This window comes from Schistocerca gregaria, chromosome 2, assembly GCF_023897955.1.
Source record: "Schistocerca gregaria isolate iqSchGreg1 chromosome 2, iqSchGreg1.2, whole genome shotgun sequence".
NCBI lineage: Eukaryota > Metazoa > Arthropoda > Insecta > Orthoptera > Acrididae > Schistocerca > Schistocerca gregaria.
Genome location: NC_064921.1, coordinates 739451307 through 739472010, shown reverse-complemented (window position 1 = coordinate 739472010; position 20704 = coordinate 739451307). Strand labels below are relative to the sequence as shown.

The 20704-nt window shown below is 42.4% G+C and overlaps 1 protein-coding gene across 1 annotated transcript in view; it reads right to left on the bottom strand.

Moving 5' to 3' along the window:
* The window catches only part of LOC126336420 (elastase-1-like), a 50798-nt gene that overhangs the window by 22152 nt on the left and 7942 nt on the right, over positions 1-20704 (bottom strand). Inside the window, exons 2-3 of the mRNA XM_050000112.1 lie at positions 16888-16930; positions 6435-6585 (exon numbers count right to left, since the gene is read on the bottom strand). Coding sequence (XP_049856069.1) covers positions 6435-6585; positions 16888-16930 — 194 coding nt within the window. The remainder of the gene's footprint in view (positions 1-6434; positions 6586-16887; positions 16931-20704) is intronic.

Sequence of the window (20704 nt, the reverse complement as noted above, 5' to 3'; positions counted from 1 at the left end):
GTCTTAGAGAACTTCAAGCGTATCTCTTCATTCCTCAGCACTTCCATATCCTACTTCTTGGCGCATTGATTCTTCCCGACAAATCCCTTAAACTTCAGCGTACTCTTCATCATCACTACATTGTGAGCTGAGTCTATATGTGCTCCTGTGTGCGCCTTGCAATCCAGTAACTGATTTCTGAACAAGAAGCGATCTGGCTGCATTCTTCTCGTATCTTCCGGCCTTTGCAAGTATACCTCCCCCTCTTGTGATTCTTGAACAGAATATTCGCTGTTACTAGCTGATATTTATTACAGAACTCAATTAGTCTTTGTCCACTCTCATTCCTAGTACCAAGTCCACATTCTCTCGTAATCCTTTCTTCTACTCTTTCTCCTACAACCGCATTCCAGTCCCCCATGACTATTAGATTTTCATCTCACTTTACGTACTGAATTGCTTATTCAATATCCTCATATACTTTCTCTACCTCTTCAGCTTTGTGACGTCGGCATATATCTCTGAACTATCGTTGTAGGTGTTGGTGTTGCTTTGTTGTCGATTCTGATGAGAACAACCTGTCACTGAACTGTTCTCACTAATACACTTTCTGCCCTACCTTCCTAGAGCATATCAAATCCTACTCCCATTATACCATTTTCTGCTGCTGTTGATATTACATTATACTCATCTGACCAGGAATCCTCCTCTACTTATAATTTCACTTTACTGACCACCACTATATCTAGACTGAGCCTTTGCATTTCCCTTTTCAGATTTATTAGCTTCCCTACCACTTTCAGGCTTCTGACATTCCACACCCCGGCTCGTAGAAAATTATCCTTTCGTCGGTTATTCAGTCTTTATCTCATGGTCACCTCCGCTTCGTCAGTCACCTCCAGGAGATCCGAATGGGGAACCATTCCGGAATCTTTTTCCAATGGAGAGATCATCATGACACTTTTTCAATTACAGTCCACATGCCCTGTGGATACACGTTCGGTGTCTGTAACGCAATGGTTTCCACTGTCTTCTGCATCCTCATGTCGCTGATCATTGGTGATTCCTCAGGAGAGCAAATCTTCGTCCGAAGCAAATTGACAGTCACGAATGTCTCCATGCGGTTTCATGAAAATCGCGTGGAGAGATATTGGGGCCATTTGGAGGATGTGTAAGAGCTTCCCCTCGAAAATTCTACAGTTTAATTGAAACAGCAGGTGCCTCAGATCGGGGAAAGTCATGATAACCTTTTTCTTTGTCTGCAAGGACCCACTGCTCATTGACTTCCTGGAACATGGTGCCACAATAAACGCACACCGGAACTTGGACACTTCGCAAAGATTGAAGCTCGCCATCAAGTCCAAATGCCCAGGAATGTTGACAGACGGTAAAATTCTGTTGCAGTATAATCACATGCCATATGTTTTCAAAGTTGTTTCGACTACGCTGTAGAAGTTTCGCAGGGAAGCCCTTATACATAGTACCGATCCCTCCCCACGTAACAGCCATATTTTTGAAGCCATGAGAAAGACACTCGCCCCTTTCGATTTTCTTCAGACGAACGGGTACACGCTTGGGTACAATCATTATTCCGTAGGCAACTAAAAGATTTTTTCCATGAAGACACTGACCCTCTTTTCTTACAATGAGATAAATACGAGGGCTATTCGGAAAGTAAGGAACGATAGGTCCCGAAATGGAAAGAACAATGAAAATCAAAACTGTTTTATTTGCAACAGTTAGCTACAACTTCCAGCTACTTATACCCATAGTCGCCGATCCGACTTAGACATGTGTCGTAGCGTTGTAGCAACTTTCCAATACCCTCGTTATAGAAGGCAGCCGCCAGTGCTTTCCGCCATTTCTCTACGCAGGCCTACAGCTCGCTGTCTGTGCCAAAATGTAGTCATCATAGCCAGCGGTTCATGTGAGCAGAGATGAAACTCAGAAGGAGACAATTACGGGATGTATTGTGGGTAATCAAACATTTCCAATTGAAAACGATGCAGGAGCATCTTCATTGCCCCTGCAGAATGCGGCTGAGAATTGTCTTGAAGAAGAAAACGCACGACAGTTATGTAATGTTGGTTGCATAGCTTCAGGCGAAATTTCTCACGCATTTAAACATTTATCCACGTAGACCTTATGAAACGTATCCCTACAGTTGCAATGAGTAGCATTGGTAACCATTTTTCACTGACGTATGAAACAATGTAGCAAAAGTACACCGAGGAACTAAATTTTTTCGACCACTGCTCACTGCTACATTGGATGCAGTGTCGTTGTATTACGACCACATGAAGGGGAAGTGCATTGACGGAGACTAATGGTGAATCATTCTAAGGACGATATAGGCCTCAAATGGGGAATTCACTGAAATCACGAAGGCAGATCCTTATTACCCATCGCCTGGGAACGAGCGTTTTGGAAAATGTGGAGCAGATAGCCTGCTCGCGGACTTCTGTTGTGACAAGGGCCGGCGCAAGGCACGTGCGAAACGTGCGGCCGCCCCTGTTGAACAAGGGGAGGGAGGTGGAACAATTTGTTCCTCGCCACTGTGGCTGCACCGTCGTGCTTACGCCGGAGGAACAGAGAGGGGGAAGCAGTCTGGCGTACTCGTCAGTATTCTTATGAGTGAAGCGCTGCCAGTCTGTTACGCGACGTGCGTTTACCCACAACAGATTTTGCAGAGGACGAAATATAATTTGGAAATTGGAATGCAATGTTAGATACTGCGGTTACATGTTACGCCTGAAGTAATTTTGCTAAGCCCTTCAATGGCAGTTTCCGAGTGTTTTATTCTTCCCACACTATGGAAAAAATGGTTGAACGTTACTGCAGCCAAACACGTCCAACGCCTACAATGGCTAGAAGCATTCCGAATGGGTAAATACGCTGCGAGAAATTACAAGGGATAAAGACATTGCTAATAAGCCTGGCATAAGTTGGGTTTCGACGTATTTTTGAAAATTTTTGCTATCCGTTTCTGAGTGATAGTCAGACATGTTGATTTTTGATCGATGAAACACTTGTCTCCGCCTGCATGAGCAACAGTTAAACTCTGACCGGCACTTTTTGTCTGACAATACTACTCGCACACTAGATGTAAGCACACTTGAGCTTTGAGACTGGCCGAAACCGAGGTAGATCTGAAAAATAAAAACAAAAAATGTGATTGACTGCTGATATTTCCTACAGATGTGTTTAAATAAAATTCCAAAAATGTTTTGTAAAAAAAAAAAGGGGGCGGCAATTTAGCAGCTCGCACGGGGCGGCAATTGGGCTTGCGCCGGCCCTGATTCAAATGGTTCAAATGGCTCCGAGCACTATGGGACTTAACTTCTGAGGTCATCAGTCCCCTAGAACTTAGAACTACTTAAACCTAACTAACCTAAGGACATCACATACATCCATGCCCGAGGCAGGATTCGAACCTGCGACCGTAGCGGTCACGTGGTTCCAGACTGTAGCGCCTAGAACCGCTCGGCCACCTCGGCCGGCTTGGCGGCCCTGGATGTCACCATTTATGGAAAGTGACTGCTGGAAGGAACAACGAGTAGACGACAGGTTGTTAGTTGCCCACACCTCATCACAAAACGTATAGATCGGAGGTTTCCATGTTCTATAAAATAGGACAGATGGAGTTTTTTTTGCAGATCTGATGACAGAGAACAGTGCTGATGCAGGCACGAGTGTTCCAGTGCACGCTGTTCAGCGCACATTGTTGAACACACTACTCCGTAACAGACTACCCCCGAGTGTTTCGACGTTGACTCAATTACAATGTCAATTATGACTGCCGTAGGCACGGCATCATCGAGATTGGACCGTTGGTCAATGGAAACTGGTCGCCTGGTTGGATGGGTCACGTCTCTTGTTACGCCATGTCAACAGTCGTGGTCAAATGCGCCGTCACCCAACGAAAATCTGCTCGAAAGACGCAAAGAACCACGGGCACAAACCGCTGTGAGCAGTATTATGCTAGGGAGGACATTCACTTAGGCTTCTATGAGCCTTGGTATCGAATGAAGGCACCATGACAAATTTGGAGTACCTGAACATTATTAAGGACTACCTGTATCCCTACCTGATGTCTACCGTAACAGCGATGACATCTTCCAGTAGCATAACTGTTAGTTTTTCCAAAGAAAATTCTGTACTGGCTGTATCAATGATTTTTATTAAATCAAAACAACTTGTTATAACTGTTAGTGTCACAAGGCCAGCTTCACCGTACAGTGGTTTGATGAGAACAATAGTGAAGTCATTAAATTTGCCTAATCTGAACCCGATGGAACACGGGAGCTAACGGGTGCCGGCTGAGCGAGAACGTCTCCATCTCATAGATAACCATCAATAATAACGCTAGCGGCCGGCCGAAGTGGCCGAGCGGTTCTAGGCACTACAGTCTGGAACCGCGCGACCGCTACGGTCGCAGATTCGAATCCTGCCTCGGGAATGTAGTTAGGTTTAAGTAGTTCTAAGTTCTAGGGGACTGATGACCACGACAGTTAAGCCCCATAGGGCTCAGAGCCAGCCAATTACGCTGGGCTTTCCTTTTCAAAATAAATAAATAAATAAATAAAAGAGGAAAGAAAAACGAGGCATAAGAAGAAGAGACTCTGGATATGTCAAAAAAGGTCAGCGTTACCATGGGAACGGCAGATTCAGTGTAATGGCAGTAGGCTGGTCATGTTGCCAAAAGCATAGACTTGGAAAATAATCGCCAAAAAGAAAAATCCAGGGGAAGTCCGACAGGCTACTACGACAAACACATTCGAAAAGTGGCAGACGATATCTGACTGATAAAAGCTCAATATCGCTATGACATCATCTAGAGGAATACGTTAAATTACTACGTCACTTGGTTAGACGACATCCTCGTATGATAGAAATGGCTGCTATTGTTGGTTGTGGAGGTAGCGTAGGAAAGGAAAGGAGAAAGCAAGCAAGATTAAAGATTTGAGTTTAACGACGTGGAGCGCAATTAGTTGGGTTGTTTGGGGAAAGAGACCAAACTGCGAGGTCATCTGTCTCACTGGATTAGATAAGGACGGGGAAGGAAGTCAGCCGTGCCCTTTCAAAGGAACCATCCCGGCATTTGCCTGGAGCGATTTAGGGAAATTACGGAAAACCTAAGTCAGGATGGCTGGACGCGGGATTGAACCGTCGTCCTCCCGAATGCGAGTCGAGTGTGCTAACCACTGCGCCACCTCGCTCGGCGGAGCGCGATTAGTAATCTGGGAAAGATGAAGAAGGAATTCTGCTCTGCCCTTTCAGTGAAACCATCCTAGCTTTTGCCTTACGTGATTTGAGTAAATCGTGGAAAATCGAACTCTCGATGGCCGTCTTCCTGAATAGGAGTCCTTTTGTTTTATCACTGTGCCACACCGCTTGGCGTCAGTGGTGGTGGTAGTGGTGGTGGTGTTGGTGATACTAATAGTGGCTGGTGATGGTGGATGTTGTTGTTGTGGTCTTCAGTCCTGAGACTGGTTTGGTACAGCTCTCCATGCTACTCTATCCTGTGCAAGCTTCTTCATCTCCCAGTACCTACCACAACATACAACCTTCTGAATCTGCTTAGTGTATTCATCTCTTGGTCTCCCTCTACGATTTTTACCCTCCATGCTGCCCTCCAGTACTAAATTGGTGATCCCTTGATGCCTCAGAACGTGTCCTACCAACCGATCCCTTCTTCTAGTCAAGTTGTGCCACAAACTTCTCCCCAATCCTATTCAATACTTCCTCATTAGTTATGTGATCTACCCATCTAATCTTCAGCATTCTTCTGTAGCACCACATTTCAAAAGCTTCTATTCTCTTCTTGTCCAAACTATTTATCGTCCATGTTTCACTTCCATACATGGCTACACTCAATATAAATACTTTCAGAAATGACTTCCTGACACTTAAATCTATACTCGATGTTAACAAATTTCTCTTCTTCAGATACTTTCCTTGCCATTGCCAGTCTACATTTTATATCCTCTCTACTTCGACCATCATCAGTTATTTTGATCCCCAAATAGCAAAATTACTTTACTACTTTAAGTGTCTCATTTCCTAATCTAATTCCCTCAGCAGCACCCGACTTAATTCGACTACATTCCACTATCCTCTTTTTTCTTTTGTTGATGTTTATCTTATACCATCCTTTCAAGACACTGTCCATTCCGTTCAACTGCTCTTCCAAGTCCTTCGCTGTCTCTGACAGAATTACGATGTCATCGGTGGTAGTGTGATCATGATGACGGTGGTAGCCACATTGTGGTTGTGGTAGTCGTTGTTGTGGTAGTGGTGATGGTGGTCGTGATAATGATGGTAGTTGTTTTGATCAATGGCTTTTCACTGTGCTATGCTGTGTATTCTATAACACAACAAGGACATCAAATGGAGTCAACTATAATGATTTAAAAGGACGACGACGGAGTTTACTCCGTGAGGCGGGCACTCACCCGTCGATGCACTGCGCTATGGTGAGGACGTATCTCTGCGAGATGAGCGCGCCGCCGCACACGTAGCCGTTGCTGTTGATGAACGCCGAGAACGGGAACTGTCCGCGCTCCGCGTGGCTGCCGCCGATGATACGACCCCCGCCGCGGTGGCCTGCGCAGCCAGCCAGCAACAGGGTGCACAATTAGAATAGCGCTCGTAAGCAGAAGTAGGCCCTATAATACAAACTACTCACAGCGATTATTTCATGTCACAAGTTCGGAATGACAGGACAGGAGCCAGTTACAGTTTCAGAGTCGTGTCTATCTGTGAGACGAACTCGAATCGCGTAATTGGTGGTCCCCATTCACGAACAACAGGGATGCGAGTTCGCATCTTGTTCTCGCACACAGTAATACTCGGTGGTCAAAAAGTCGGTATAAATTTGAAAACTGAATAAATCACGGAATAATGTAAGTAGAGAGGTAAAAATTGACACGCATGCTTGGAATGACATGGGGTTCTATTAGAACCAAAAAGTACAAAAGTTCAAAAAATGTCCGACGGATGGCGCTTCATCTGATCAGAATGGCAATAATTAACATAACAAAGTAAGACAAAGCAAAGATGATGTTCTTTACAGGAAACGTTCAATATGTCCACCATCATTCCTCAACAATAGCTGTAGTCGAGGAATGATGTTGTGAACAGCACTGTAAAGCATGTCCGGAGATATGGTGAGGTATTGGCGTCGGATGTTGTCTTTCAGCATCCCTAGAGATGTCGGTCGATCACGATACACTTGCGACTTCAGCTAACCCCAAAACCAATAATCGCCCGGACTTAGGTCTGGGGACCTGGGAGGCCAAGCATGACGAAAGTGGCGGCTGAGCACACGATCATCACCAAACGACGCGCGCAAGAGATCTTTCACGCGTCTAGCAATATGGGGTGGAGCGCCATCCTGCATAAACATCTTACGTGCCAGCAGGTGTTTATCAGCCAGGCTGAGGATGATGCGATTCTGTGACATATCGGCGTACCTCTCACCCGTCACGGTAGCAGTTACAAAAGCAGAATCACGCATTTCCTCGAAGAAAAAAGGCCCGATAACGGTAGATGTGGTAAATCCAAGCCATACCGTGACTTTCTCGTCGTGCAATGGAGTTTCCACGACAGTTCTAGGATTTTCGGTAGCCCAAATTCTGCAGTTGTGGGCGTTGACAGACCCTCGGAGCGTGAAATGAGCTCCGTCGGTCCACAACACGTTACTCAGCAAATCGTCATCTTCCGCCATCTTTTGAAACGCACTCACCGCAAATGCCTTCCGCTTCACTAAATCGCCAGGTAACAGTTCATGATGCCGATGGATTTTGTACGAATAGCATCGGAGGGTACGCCTAAGTGCCAACCAAACAGTAGTGTATGGAATGCCGGTGCGAACGTGCGACTGCACGCTGAACTAGCACATTCCCCATTCCGATAATACAGCTTCACTAAAAGGGCCTTTTCAGGTAATGTCAACATGCTGCGACTGCTGGCGTATCTCATTCTCCCTCTCATTACAGCTCCTTTTATACACGATTGTCATGCGCAGTCACTGACGTTTTGCTGTCCAGCGCCATCTGTCGGACATTTTGTGAACTTTGTGTTTTTTTTTAGTTTCTAATAAAACCTCATGTCATTCCAAGCATGTGTGTCAATTTTTACCTCTCTATCTACATTATTCCGTGGTTTATTAAGTTTTCAAATTTATGCTGACTTTTTGATTATCCGGTACATGTCACATAAAATCAAATGTTAAACCCTTACATGACACGTATAAATTCACACTGTACACATTTTACACATATTTTTAATGTATCTCTACGCATTTCAAGTCTCAGTTAATCGTCAAGTATGCAGCCACATTACATTAATCCTTTGTGTGCCATCGGGACGTATGTATCCCACTATATGTTAGCAGAGAACGAATTGGAATTTATTGCATGTTATAGCTATTTATTAGTGTCCCACTGGTAAAGGAAAGCCTGCTGACGGTTAGCAGAATTCTCATAGTTACATATTGCACCTGTAGGTTGCGCTGTCTTCAGGTTTCATTGTTAACCCTCATCTCCGTGTTGCCGTGTTCACACCTGCAGATAGACAACCCAATAAGCAGATTCGCAAAGTGGATTGACTTCACGTGTTCCCGGAAACAACGTGTCAAGACTTGCACCCACGAGCTGACGCGTGCCGGAACCCAAGTGGAGCCCATATTGAGCACCATTAGTGTGAGTTACACACTTGGAGAGATGTTCTGTGTGTGTCTGTTATCTGTAGGTCTTGTAGCTTTTGCGCAGTCGTTTCCTGAAACTCTGGAGGTCTGAATAATCCTGTGTCCCACGCCTTACCCCCAGCCCATCGGAAAACGAAACGACCGGAAATATTCTTTCCAAATGGTCACTTTTGACTAAGACATTAATTAAATTAACCATAAGGTAATGTTTTTGAAACAAAAATGGTATTCAGAGGGTTCACACAGACAGTTCCTTCTACATTAAAACTATGTGCCGCACGAGTAATGGTTCAAATGGCTCTGAGCACTATGGGACTTAACATCTGTGGTCATCAGTCCCCTAGAACTACTTAAACCTAACTAACCTAAGGACATCACAAAACACCCAGTCATCACGAGGCAGAGAAAATCCCTGACCCCGCGGGAATCGAACCCGGGAACCATGGCGCGGGAAGCGAGAACGCTACCGCACGACCACGAACTGCGGACCCGCACGAGTACACGGGCCTTCCATGGCCAAGTGTTATGCTGACAGTGCTATTATTTAAGCATGCCTCAAGACCTGTCTCCCCAGCTCGGCATCCGCCAGTACCTCACCTCTTTACGTTCCAAACACAGTCAGCTGCAGACTGAAAATTCATTCTGGAAAAACTACCAGAGGCTGTGGCTAAACCATGTCTGCGTAGCATCCTTTCATCCAAGATTGATATCCCGCAAGAATAACTTCGAATATATTTGGAAGATAGGAGATGAGTTACTGGCGGAAGCAAAGCTCCGCTTCAGAGATAAAATGCATACTGTTACAGGCTTATATTAGGATTAAAACACAGATTAATCCTTTTCTTATTTCTGTTATTCAGGATACAAATGGTATAAGGGACGCATCGTCTCCGATGGGTCGTTATAGAGAAATTTATTTTCGTTTGATTTGCCCCATTTATCTCCCTATCTGTATTGCCTTGAAAATATCTATGCAACAATGCAAATGCCGAGGGCGTGTCCTGTGTATCTTGCTTGGAAACAAACTTGTTCTATTTGATCTCAGTGCTTTGTTGTTCATAATGGTAATGTCCTCTTTTTCTCTTTGCCCTTAAGGTTTCATTTAGTTACGTTCGGTTCTGTCTCGGGTTTGTTTCCCAGCAAAGTTAGTTGTAAGTTACAGTGAAAGGGTTACTAAGTGTTCCCACGGCGACGGGAACCGCATCACAGTCTATTGTATTACTGTTGTATAGATTAATACAACAGTAATACAATAGACTGCGATGCGGTTCAGTGTTGAAAGTGTTGGGGATTCCATGAAGGCCATTTCAGTGTTGTGAAAGCATTTTCACAGAAATGTGGGGAACAAATTCTTGTTATTGTAGTCTTCAGTCCTAAGATGGCTTTGCTACAGGTGTGCACACTACTCTATCCTACGCAAGCTTTGAAGATGCAGTCATTGTGTACTGTGTATTGACCGGGGACCTAGAAACGACGGAGAGGCTTCGTCCTGCCGTAGCCTTCAGTGGTTCATAATCCCACAACAGGCCACAGCAGTCCACCCACCCCACCGCCGCCCCACACCGAACACAGGGTTATTGTGCGGTTCGGCCCCCACTGGACCCCCGCCCGAGAACGTCTCACACCAGACGAGTGTAGCCCCAAATGTTTGCGTGGTAGGGTAATTATGGTGTACGCGTACGTGGAGACAGTGTTTGCGCAGCAATCGCCGACATAGTGTAACTGTGGCGGAATAAGAGGAACCAGCGCGTATTCGCCGAGGCAGATGGAAAACCGCCTTAAAAACCATCCACAGACTGGCCGGCACACAGGACCTCGACACTAATCCGTCGGGCGGATTCGTGCCGGGGGCCGGCACTCTTTCCCGCTCGGGAAGCAGCGCGTTAGACCGCGCGCCTGGCAGGGCGGGCTCAGATACAGTCAAACTCGTAGACACAAAAGCACAGAGGACGGTATCGAGACGAGAGCCAAGCATCCATAAAACTACGTAATGTATTCGTCCTCTTCATGAAAAGCTGACTGATTTGGAGCCGTAACTGTCGCGGTGAACATAATTACAATTTTAGATCACATGTAAGAACGGTTTTGCTGAGTGTGATTTTGCGATTGCGGAGAGCACATACAAACGTGACGAAGAGTTAAATCGCTGTCGGAAACTATCACGAGCAGTTTAGAAACTCCTGAAACGAGAACTAAGTATGTATAACAAGTAATAAACGCGCTCGTGCTAAATCTATGAATTACCACCAACAATTACGTCTGTTCAGCCAGTAGGCTGTTAAACCCCACTGTGGATGACTTTGCAACCTAACCGAGAAGAGACGTCACCAGCATACATTGTTGTGGAAATACGACAAACGGAGTTGCTCTAATAATTTCGTCTGAAAAATCAAGAGCCGCCGCCATCTCAGTACGCCACCACGCCTCTCCAATAACGATCAGATAAAAGAATTCAGTCGTTCAGATTGTAAATTGTTTATTTCATTACAAAAATATTTTCTCTCTTTTTCTTTTCTTAACTTTTGCTACGTCAATTAAACTACTTCAAGTGACCTATTGACTTTCAATGTAGCTTTGTCGACCCACCATTAGTTATAAGTATTTTCCTTTGCTTAAAGTATTTCTTTCTTTTAAATTAATGCTACTGCAGTTTCATATGTACTGTGTGACATTTGGAGGGAAGTGTTACAATCGCGGGTGTAGCGTTATCTTCAAGATGAGTTGGCATACCTTGATGTTTGATGCGATGCGCGCGTAAATCGCGGCGTGCGCCATTAGTTTCTAGGCAACGACCAATAGAATTAAAGTTACTTGTTTCCTATTAGTCCAAACTTCGCGGCGAGAATAACTTGAATGTACAGCTGTCAAACCTAGCAGGTTATATTTACGTCGCACTTTCAGTCATGTTACTACAGTTTCACAAGTGTTATGCGGGCACTATGTTGTGTCAGTTTTAGGTGAGGAGTGTTTAGAACTATAGTTGCGTAAGGTACCGATAGAGGTCGGCCATGAACTACCATTGCCAACAGCAGCAAACAACTGCGCTGTACCGACTACCAAATGGTTTGTGTACTTCAGTATCTTTTGTGTTGTGGATTGCATGTTTTCTTTTCTTAATGTAAAATGAGTGACGAGACTAATTCTGGTGCCTAAATGGATTCGAATGCGACTCTCAACAAAACGAAAAGAATGAGCGATCCCTGTTCCCGTTATGTCAGTTCTGCTTTCGTGGAAGCACAGAACGCGGACGTAGGGCGGCAGCTCTTCGAGACAGCGGCGGGCTTATTCCTCCGCACCGCTCTTCTTCCCTAGGACACTATACGTTCTCCTTTGCTTACGGTCACAGTAGACTGCCACAATATGACAAGTTTGAATCACATTGTACACATCCACACAATTCGGAAGTAAAACGAGTTCTTCTGGGGCGACATAATCGAAAGTCAACTCAGCAAAATTATTTTTAAAAAAAATCTCGTATAGATACACAGTCTATAAGCTCACTATGTACACCCCTGAGAGCCTCTTCATCTCTGCGAAACTACTAAAGCCTACATTCATTTGATTCTACTTGCTGCATTCGAGCCTTGGACTCAACGATTTTCAGCTCTTCTACGCTTTCCAACATTAACAAATCCACGATTTCTTGGTGCCTCAGGATATGTCCTAGCAACTAATTCATTCTTTTAGACATGTTGCGCCATATAAATCTTTTTTCTCCAATTTTATTCAGTACCTGCTCATCAATTACTTAATCTAAACATCTAACTTCACATGCTTCTGCTGCACTACGTTTCAAAAGCTCCCATTCTCTTCTTGTCTAAAGTGTTTATAATCCACGTTTACTTCCGTGATGGGCAACATTCCAGGAAAACTTCAAAAAAGACTTCTTAATTTTTAAATTTGTATTCAATATTAACACATTTTCTACATTTTAGATTCTCTCTACTTTGGCCACCGTCGGTAGCTTTGCTGCCCAAATAGCAGAACTTATCCACTATTTTTGCTGTCTCATTTACAAATCTAATTCTATCAGCAACAAATGGTTTAATTCGATTACATTCCATCAGTTTACAGTGTTCATCTCCATCTTATAATCTGTTTTTACGGCGCTATCTATTCCATGCAGCGGTTATTCCAAGTCCTTTGCCATTTCTGGCAGGATTGCAATGTCATCAACAAACCTCATACTTTTTATTTCTTCTCTCTGAACTTTGGTTACTTTCCTAAACTTCTCCCTATTTTCCTTTAAAGCTTGCCTAGTGCGCAGATTAAATAACAAAATAACACAGACGACCGACTACTTCTCGACTAGTTTTCTCTTTCATGTTCTTCGACTTATAGTTGCGGTCTGTTTTCCGTACCAGTCACAAATAATCTTTCTCTCCGGGTATTTGTTCTTGCTACTTCAGAATTTCAGAAAGTGTGTTACAGTCAACATTTTCAAAAGTGTTCTCTCAAGCTGCAAAATCTATAAACATAGGTTGGCCTTCCTTTAACCTACATTCTAAAATATATCGTAGGATCAGTCGTGCCTTATGTGTTTCAATATTCTTCGGAACCGAAACTGAACTTCCCCAAGATCGGTCTCAACCAGTTTTTCCATTCTCCTCTAAATAATTAGTGTCAATATTTGCAGACATGACTTGTGGAGTAAGAAATACACCTAAAATAACAATTGTGTTCGTTTTCTTAAAGTCCGCTTATTAAATTGATGGTTCCGTAGTACATCTACCAGCACCTGCCGGTTTTGGAACTGCACTTACTACAGTCTTCTTGAAGTCTGATCGTATTTCACCTTTCTCATACGTCTTCGATACCAGGTGGAATTGTTCTTCCAATGCTCTGAGTGATTCCGAGGTCCTGGGGCCTTGTTTCGACTCAGATCTTTCAGTACTCTGTCAAATTCTTCTCGCAGTACACGACCATCCAGTCTGTAGCTTTACGGGAATGTGAAACATCATCAGTCAGCTAAGAAGCTTAGACCTCTCAATCAGAGTACAAACAAGAAGACAGTGCGATCGAGTGACAGCGAAAAAGACAGATCAAATAAATCAGAGTGTCATATTTAAGAAGCTTTAAACGTCTGGGCAGATTATCATGGTCATGGGTTATAGAATGTGCTATTTACATATGAGCGATCCACATACTATATCGCGTGATGGACGAAGGCAGAAGGGTTAAGAGCTAGAATAATGAGCGTACGGCATTATAGAAAAGGCTTTCCGAGCAATACGTTCTGCCAAAAAACGGGATCGGGAAGCATACAACAGTAAAAATTTGGAAGATTTAATGGAGGAACCGAAATCAGAGCCTTCTTTGTTAAGTTTTAGGAAATAAGTTGAAAATTTACTGATTTTTGTGGATTTAATGAAGAATAATTATTCACAAAGTCTAACCATTGTGGTACTGGCAGTTACGGAGAGCTCTAATAATGGAATGCAGTACGTCTCGAAATAGCCTGGAAAATCGTTAGATATATTTTCTAACGATAACGAATCATAGGGATCCACGAACATATCTTGTATCATCAGAATAGACCACAGTGCTCTTCTGACATAGCAATGGCTAGTAATACCGGTGAGAAGTGAATCTCTAACACAGAGAGTAAGCACATTTGCCTTCGAGATAAAGTTGTTGATTGCTATTTATCGCTGACTGATAATAAGAACGCACCTTATATTAAAAGGTGGAGGCACTCGAGCGATTTAAAAGCTTCAAAGTTCGAATTACAAGAGCAGCAAGGTACTTGAGTGATTTTCCTTCGAGATTCACGTTGCGTAGTATAGAGATACAAATTTTAAAAAATGTTTGATAAGAGAGAGAACCTGATAGTAATAATATGTAGAGGTAAATCTTCGAAGCTATATGAAAGTAAAACGTGAAGTTTGGTGCCGAATGCGAATTGAAGACACATTTTTTGGGAGAATTCTGGGATAGTGAGATGTAACTTTTAAAGAAAGTACATACAAGACGCTAGCACCATCAGTTTTAGTGCACGATTCCTGCGTGAGAAGTCGTTATCAAGCCGCAGACATGACAGCAACTAAGAGACTCTCTGGTAGAAGGGTAAAATGTCGGTATGGCCTGTACGGAAGAGCAACAGATATACTAAGGGAAGGTAAGTGGCTGTCCTTGAAAGAAAGGCGAGATTGTTCCCGAGAAATCTCCTCAGATTAAGTTTTAAAAACGATATTCGAGCCATGCAACAATTCTTCTATATCCATATCTCGCTTTTAAGGAAGATGGAATGCCGTAAACGCGATTAAGATACTTGAGTAGGTGCACCATGTGTCACGCACTTTAAAGAGTATTGCGCCTATATATGCGTAGAAGAAACCAATGAAGGGGCAGGAGAAATATGGGGGTGGGGGGAGGAAGTGGAAGTAGGAAGGCTGGTAGCCTTCACTTAATGTTTCACATATGAAACATTAAGTGACTACTTTATCATTTTTCTAAGGTTTTACCTTCAAGGGTGCTCTTTATCAACATCTGTTTGCGAATTAGATCTTCTCTTATATTGTTTTCATTTTCTGTATGATGTTAATTTCTGTCCCTTAATTATTGATATCGCTTAGTCTGTGCTCATTATATTTGAATTACATTGTAATTTTTTTCTCTTTTGTATCCACATCTCCACCGTTTCTGTTTTACTTTTACATTCACCCAGATTCCACAGTTTACGACCATAGCATCAGACGCACTTTACAGCGTCTGGATCAATTTCTTCCTCATTTCTGTGTCAATATTGTTGCTGATAAGTTACTTTTATTTCTGTGGCTTGTTTGATTATTGAGATTCTTCTTTTGATATCTGTTACACATCTTTTATTGGTACTGATTATTCCTGTCATAATTTTTGCACTGTTGTACTTACCACATTTATCTCTCACCACAGTTTTGAATGTGTTTGTCCGTATCTCTGCCATTAATCTGGGTTCTTCGCAAAGGTATTAATCACAATTTGTTGAGATGATGGGCGTAGGGCCGTTTGGTTTGAAACGTGGCGGACGGAATAGTTTTCACCATTTCGAATTGCATGGATTGACACCATCTCTAGAAAAACCTAACAGAATATTGAAGTTAGATGGTGTTACTCTCCAGTTCCATCAAAAAGGTTTATCCAAAACCAGTTCAGCCTTGAAAATAAATGAAAGTATAAAATAAAATAAAGATGAATGAAATTAGTGCATTCATTGCACACACCTGGTTGTTTCCTTATCATCAGTAGGCCTATATAACTAAATGACACAGGTGCCTGATTTTAGATCACGTGATCTGGTTAGTCGAAAAAACAGGATACTCAGTTCCATCTATTCCAGACATGTTGGTTAACTTAAGAGAACATTATTTTTCTCGTCCCATCGCAAGAAACTATTTTGAATAACGTGTTTATTGCGCTTGGAAGCTGTATTTATAATACAACCATCGAGTAAGCAGGAGAACTTCTGCGAAGTTTGGAAGGTAGGAGACGAGGTACTGGCAGAATTAAAGGTGTGAGGACGGGGCGTGAGTCGTGCTTGAGTAGCTCAGTTGGTAGAGCACTTGCCCACGAAAGGCAAAGGTCCCGAGCGCGAATCTCGGTGCGGCACACAGTTTTAATCTGCCAGGAAGATTCGTATTTGGTTGGAATGGGGTTCAAATTTTCGTCTGCGTAACTAGATATATGTTCTGAAATTTCTTTAAATCAGATGTGATGATGCCACTTTGTTTTCAGTTGCGTGAACAAAGTAATTATTATTTCCCATACAGACCACAAAGACTTGTAATTTCACATTCTGCTACTATAGAGTTCAGGGAAGATGTGCTGTTTGATACTCAATTTCATCAAACTAATGTTGGATGCTTGCAGCAGTGTTATTGTGTTTCTGTTGATCGGTCGTCTAGGTTGTGTGCGCCTTCTTTGTATTCATTTAGTTAAGAAGAGTGAGTACTCTCAGTGCTGCCATTCTTCTCTAGATGTTTGTTAAACTAAGTAGTCACTTTCGTGGCAGTGGCCTTTGCTTTAGATCTTCCTTATCGCCCCCCTTGCGTGCGGTTTGTCAGGATCTCTGCTTGCTATAGTAACACAGATGCACACGTTGTATAAACTTCCGGTACATTTGCGGTTCTTGTCTGGCTACGCCAAATAAGCAGTCAGTGAAAGTAGAACCTGCAGTCATGTTTCCTGAGATACTGTGAAGCCGAAAGTCTTGAACTTACCTCGATTCTTCAGAGAGTGGATCATCGTCTCTTGTGGCACGGCCTGTGGAAACACAGAGAAACGTTACTTAGTTCAGAACTTAACTTTAACAATTTTTATTCTTTTTTGCTACATAAAAAGTTCCAAGGTTGATACAAAGATAAGTAATTCTATGACTGCGTTCTTGGTAAGTTTCTGGACCATAGTTAATACCGAAAACTGACGAGTGTGCAAGTATACGATAATAGAGAAATGTTCCAGTAAACAGGTGTCCACGAAACGAGTGCTTTGCGACAGTGTTAAAAATGTGTGGTCTGTAGTTACGAGCCATCATTGTTGTCAATATGAAATTTTGTCCTAGTTAGTACACATGAATGGAAAGGGAAGTTTTTCGATTACACTCCCATTAACTGAGCTAAACCTTCACCCACGGCCCATGGTTACGGAATGCTGTAGATGCCTGTTGGGGTACCGGCGTCTATGATGCTGACGTAGGATCTCTGCTGCGTCAGAATGGTCGAAGATGAATAGGCCTCCAAGATCACATGACCTCAATCCTCCGGATTTTCCTGTCTAGACTGAATTATACAGCGCTTCCATTGATAAAGATGAAGAAGTAGAACAGCGAATTGTGCATTCTTGTCAAGATGTAGGAGATGGTCCCGGTGTGTGTGGCAGAATTCGTAACTGCCTGCAGACAGGAGTGGATTATACATCCAAATGCGAGTACAGCACTTGGAATAACTCTTTGACAGGCACGAGACCATAGTGAATTGTAACATGTAAATAATGCTAAAGGCTTTGTTAAGGTAGTCCATGGATGGAATTTGAGTCCAATCAGATGGGGACTTAATAGGAGAGTTTACGTTTCAAATAAATTTGTACTAACTAGGGCAACATTTCATACTGAAGTCAGCCATAGATCGTCTATAGCGGAAACGTCTTGTTTGCAGATCGATGGTTACTGGACACTTTTCGCATTTACTGTCGTATACTTTCATCTGGTTATCAGCTTTCGCTATCAGTCATGATATAATCATATATCTGACTCTTGGTATTTCCTAATCGATCGTGACGTCTTACATGATATTTCGACAAAAACATAATGTTTCGTAAGTAGGCACAACAAACTATAATTGGATAATTCCACGAATATTCACACTTTTCGAATGTTGTTGTTGTTGTTGTGGTTCAGTCCTGAGACTGGTTTGATGCAGCTCTCCATGCTAATCTATCCTGTGCAAGCTCCTTCATCTCCCAGTGCCTACTGCAACCTACATCCTTCTGAATCTGCTTAGTGTATTCATCTCTTGGTCTCCCTCTACGATTTTACCCTCCAATGCTAAATTTGTGATCCTTTGATGCCTCAGAACATGTCCTACCAACCGATCCCTTCTTCTAGTCAACTTGTGCCACAAACTTCTCTTCTCCCCAACCCTATTCAATACCTCCTCATTAGTTACGTGATCTACCCATCTAATCTTCAACATTCTTCTGTAACACCACATTTCTAAAGCTTTTATTCTCTTCTTGTCCAAACTCTTTATTGCCCATGTTTCACTTCCATACATGGCTACACTCCATACAAATACTTTCAGAAACGACTTCCTGACACTTAAATCTATACTCGATGTTAACAAGTTTCTCTTCTTCAGAAACGCTTTTCTTGCCATTGTCAGTCTACCTTTTATATCCTCTCTAATTCGACCATCATCAGTTATTTTGCTCCCCAAATAGCAAAACTCCTTTACTACTTTAAGTGTCTCATTTCCTAATCTAACTCCCTCAGCATCACCCTACTTAATTCGACTACATTCCATTATCCTCGTTTTGCTTTTGCTGATGTTCATCTTATATCCTCCTTTCAAGACACTATCCATTCCGTTCAACTGCTCTTCCAAGTTCTTTGCTGTCTCTGACAGAATTACAATGTCATCGGCGAACCTCAAAGTTTTTGTTTCTTCTCCATGGATTTTAATACCTACTCCAAATTTTTCTTTTGTTTCCTTCACTGCTTGCTCAATATACAGATTGAATAACATTGGGGAGAGGCTACAACCCTCTCTCACTCATTTCCCAACCACTGCTTCCCTTTCATGTCCCTCGACTCTTATAACTGCCATCTGGTTTCTGTACAAATTGTAAATAGCCTTTCGCTCCCTGTATTTTACCCCTGCCACCTTTAGAATTTGGAAGAGAGTATTGCAGTCAACATTGTCAAAAGCTTTCTCTAAGTCTACAAATGCTAGAAACGTAGGTTTGCCTTTCCTTAATCTTTCTTCTAAGATAAGTCGTAAGGTCAGTATTGCCTCACGTGTTCCAATGTGTTTCGAATATGTTTTGACAAAACAAATACAATTTCTTAACAAGTAGGCACAGAGAGTCTTTATTTTGAGTTTACTGAAGCAGCATGCATATCTTACAGTCTGATGATATACCTGATTACAACATTAGGCATGGTATTCTACAGTTACACAGGCCAGTGTAGTAACAGTTGGATAAATTTTCTTATATCTTTACACTTGTGCCAGTGTATTTATGTTAAATATTAATAGGTACTTTGGTCAATACAATATAAATGGGCGAAAATTACCGAGAGTAAATTATAACTTTCAAGGAATTCTGATTATACTTAGTAGATGAATATTGACATTTCAAATTTAAATGACTCTGGCGTAATTCCTTTACTGAGGTTTGATGCTTGATTTAAAATAAATGTATTCATAACTGATTGAGCGCTTAAGTACATCTCCCCAGCTGGGTTTGACGCATCTACGTGTAGTTTGCTTTTTATAATGCGACTGTATTTTTTGTAATAATTAAAAAAATGTCAGTGACATGTTTTGGCTGTGGTTAAAATGTTCCTAATAGAAATACATAGACAAATGACTGTACCCCTACATATTAACTCACATTGACCTGTTAAAGTTGTATCTAGTTCCATGTTGTCATTAATCAGTAAATGAATTTTCAAGTTTTAACTGCCTGGTATACCTTTGAGCCTGTAACATAACGTATTTGGACAGAAGTTGCAGTAAATCAAGTACTGAGTCTTTTATGGACACATGACAGAGGACATGTTTATTTTACCACATTTCAGAATGATTAGTTATTGCAATTAGAGAAAGTCAGTCGAAGAGATATTGTAAGTATGTTTTTCGTATTATTTTCTTACACTCTGTGCGTAATACGTTTATAATATATGTACAAAAAAATTTTATGCTGGTCTGTGTGGAATGGAAGAAACCTTAATATATGGTTCAGTGATAAGAACAATCTGCCACGCACATCATAGTGGCTTACAGAATATAGCTGTACATGTAGATGTCTATGCAGATGTGGAGGGCTGTACAGAAAAAAGAAAAACATTTCACTTACCAAAAGAGCACCAACCGAAGAATAATGTTCCCACTGACACCTAAATCAACATCTGTACATATTACAAAGTCCGTGGAGGTTGAGCGCCTTTCTCGACAGCAATAGCTTGATCAGTCACGTGTTTCCGCCCGATGGAAGCGAGGAAAACGTAGGAGAAGAGAGCACCATCGAATGACGCCTGGTCTCCGTATCCTATTGTCAGTACCAGGTGTCATCTCCAGTAATGATGCAGACATCCAACAACGCGTGGCCCCGGTGCTTTAAGTAATAGCACAAGAAACGCTTGCTGATAGTTTCCAGCACTTTTACAAGTGAGGCCAGAAGTGTGTTATAGCTAATGTTTATTACTTTGAAGTCCAGTAAGGGTACTTGTATGTAACACTTATTTCTGATATTTTCTGAGACCGATCACCGAAAAGCTGATCTCAGGAAGTACAGTACTGATTTTCACACGGTTTT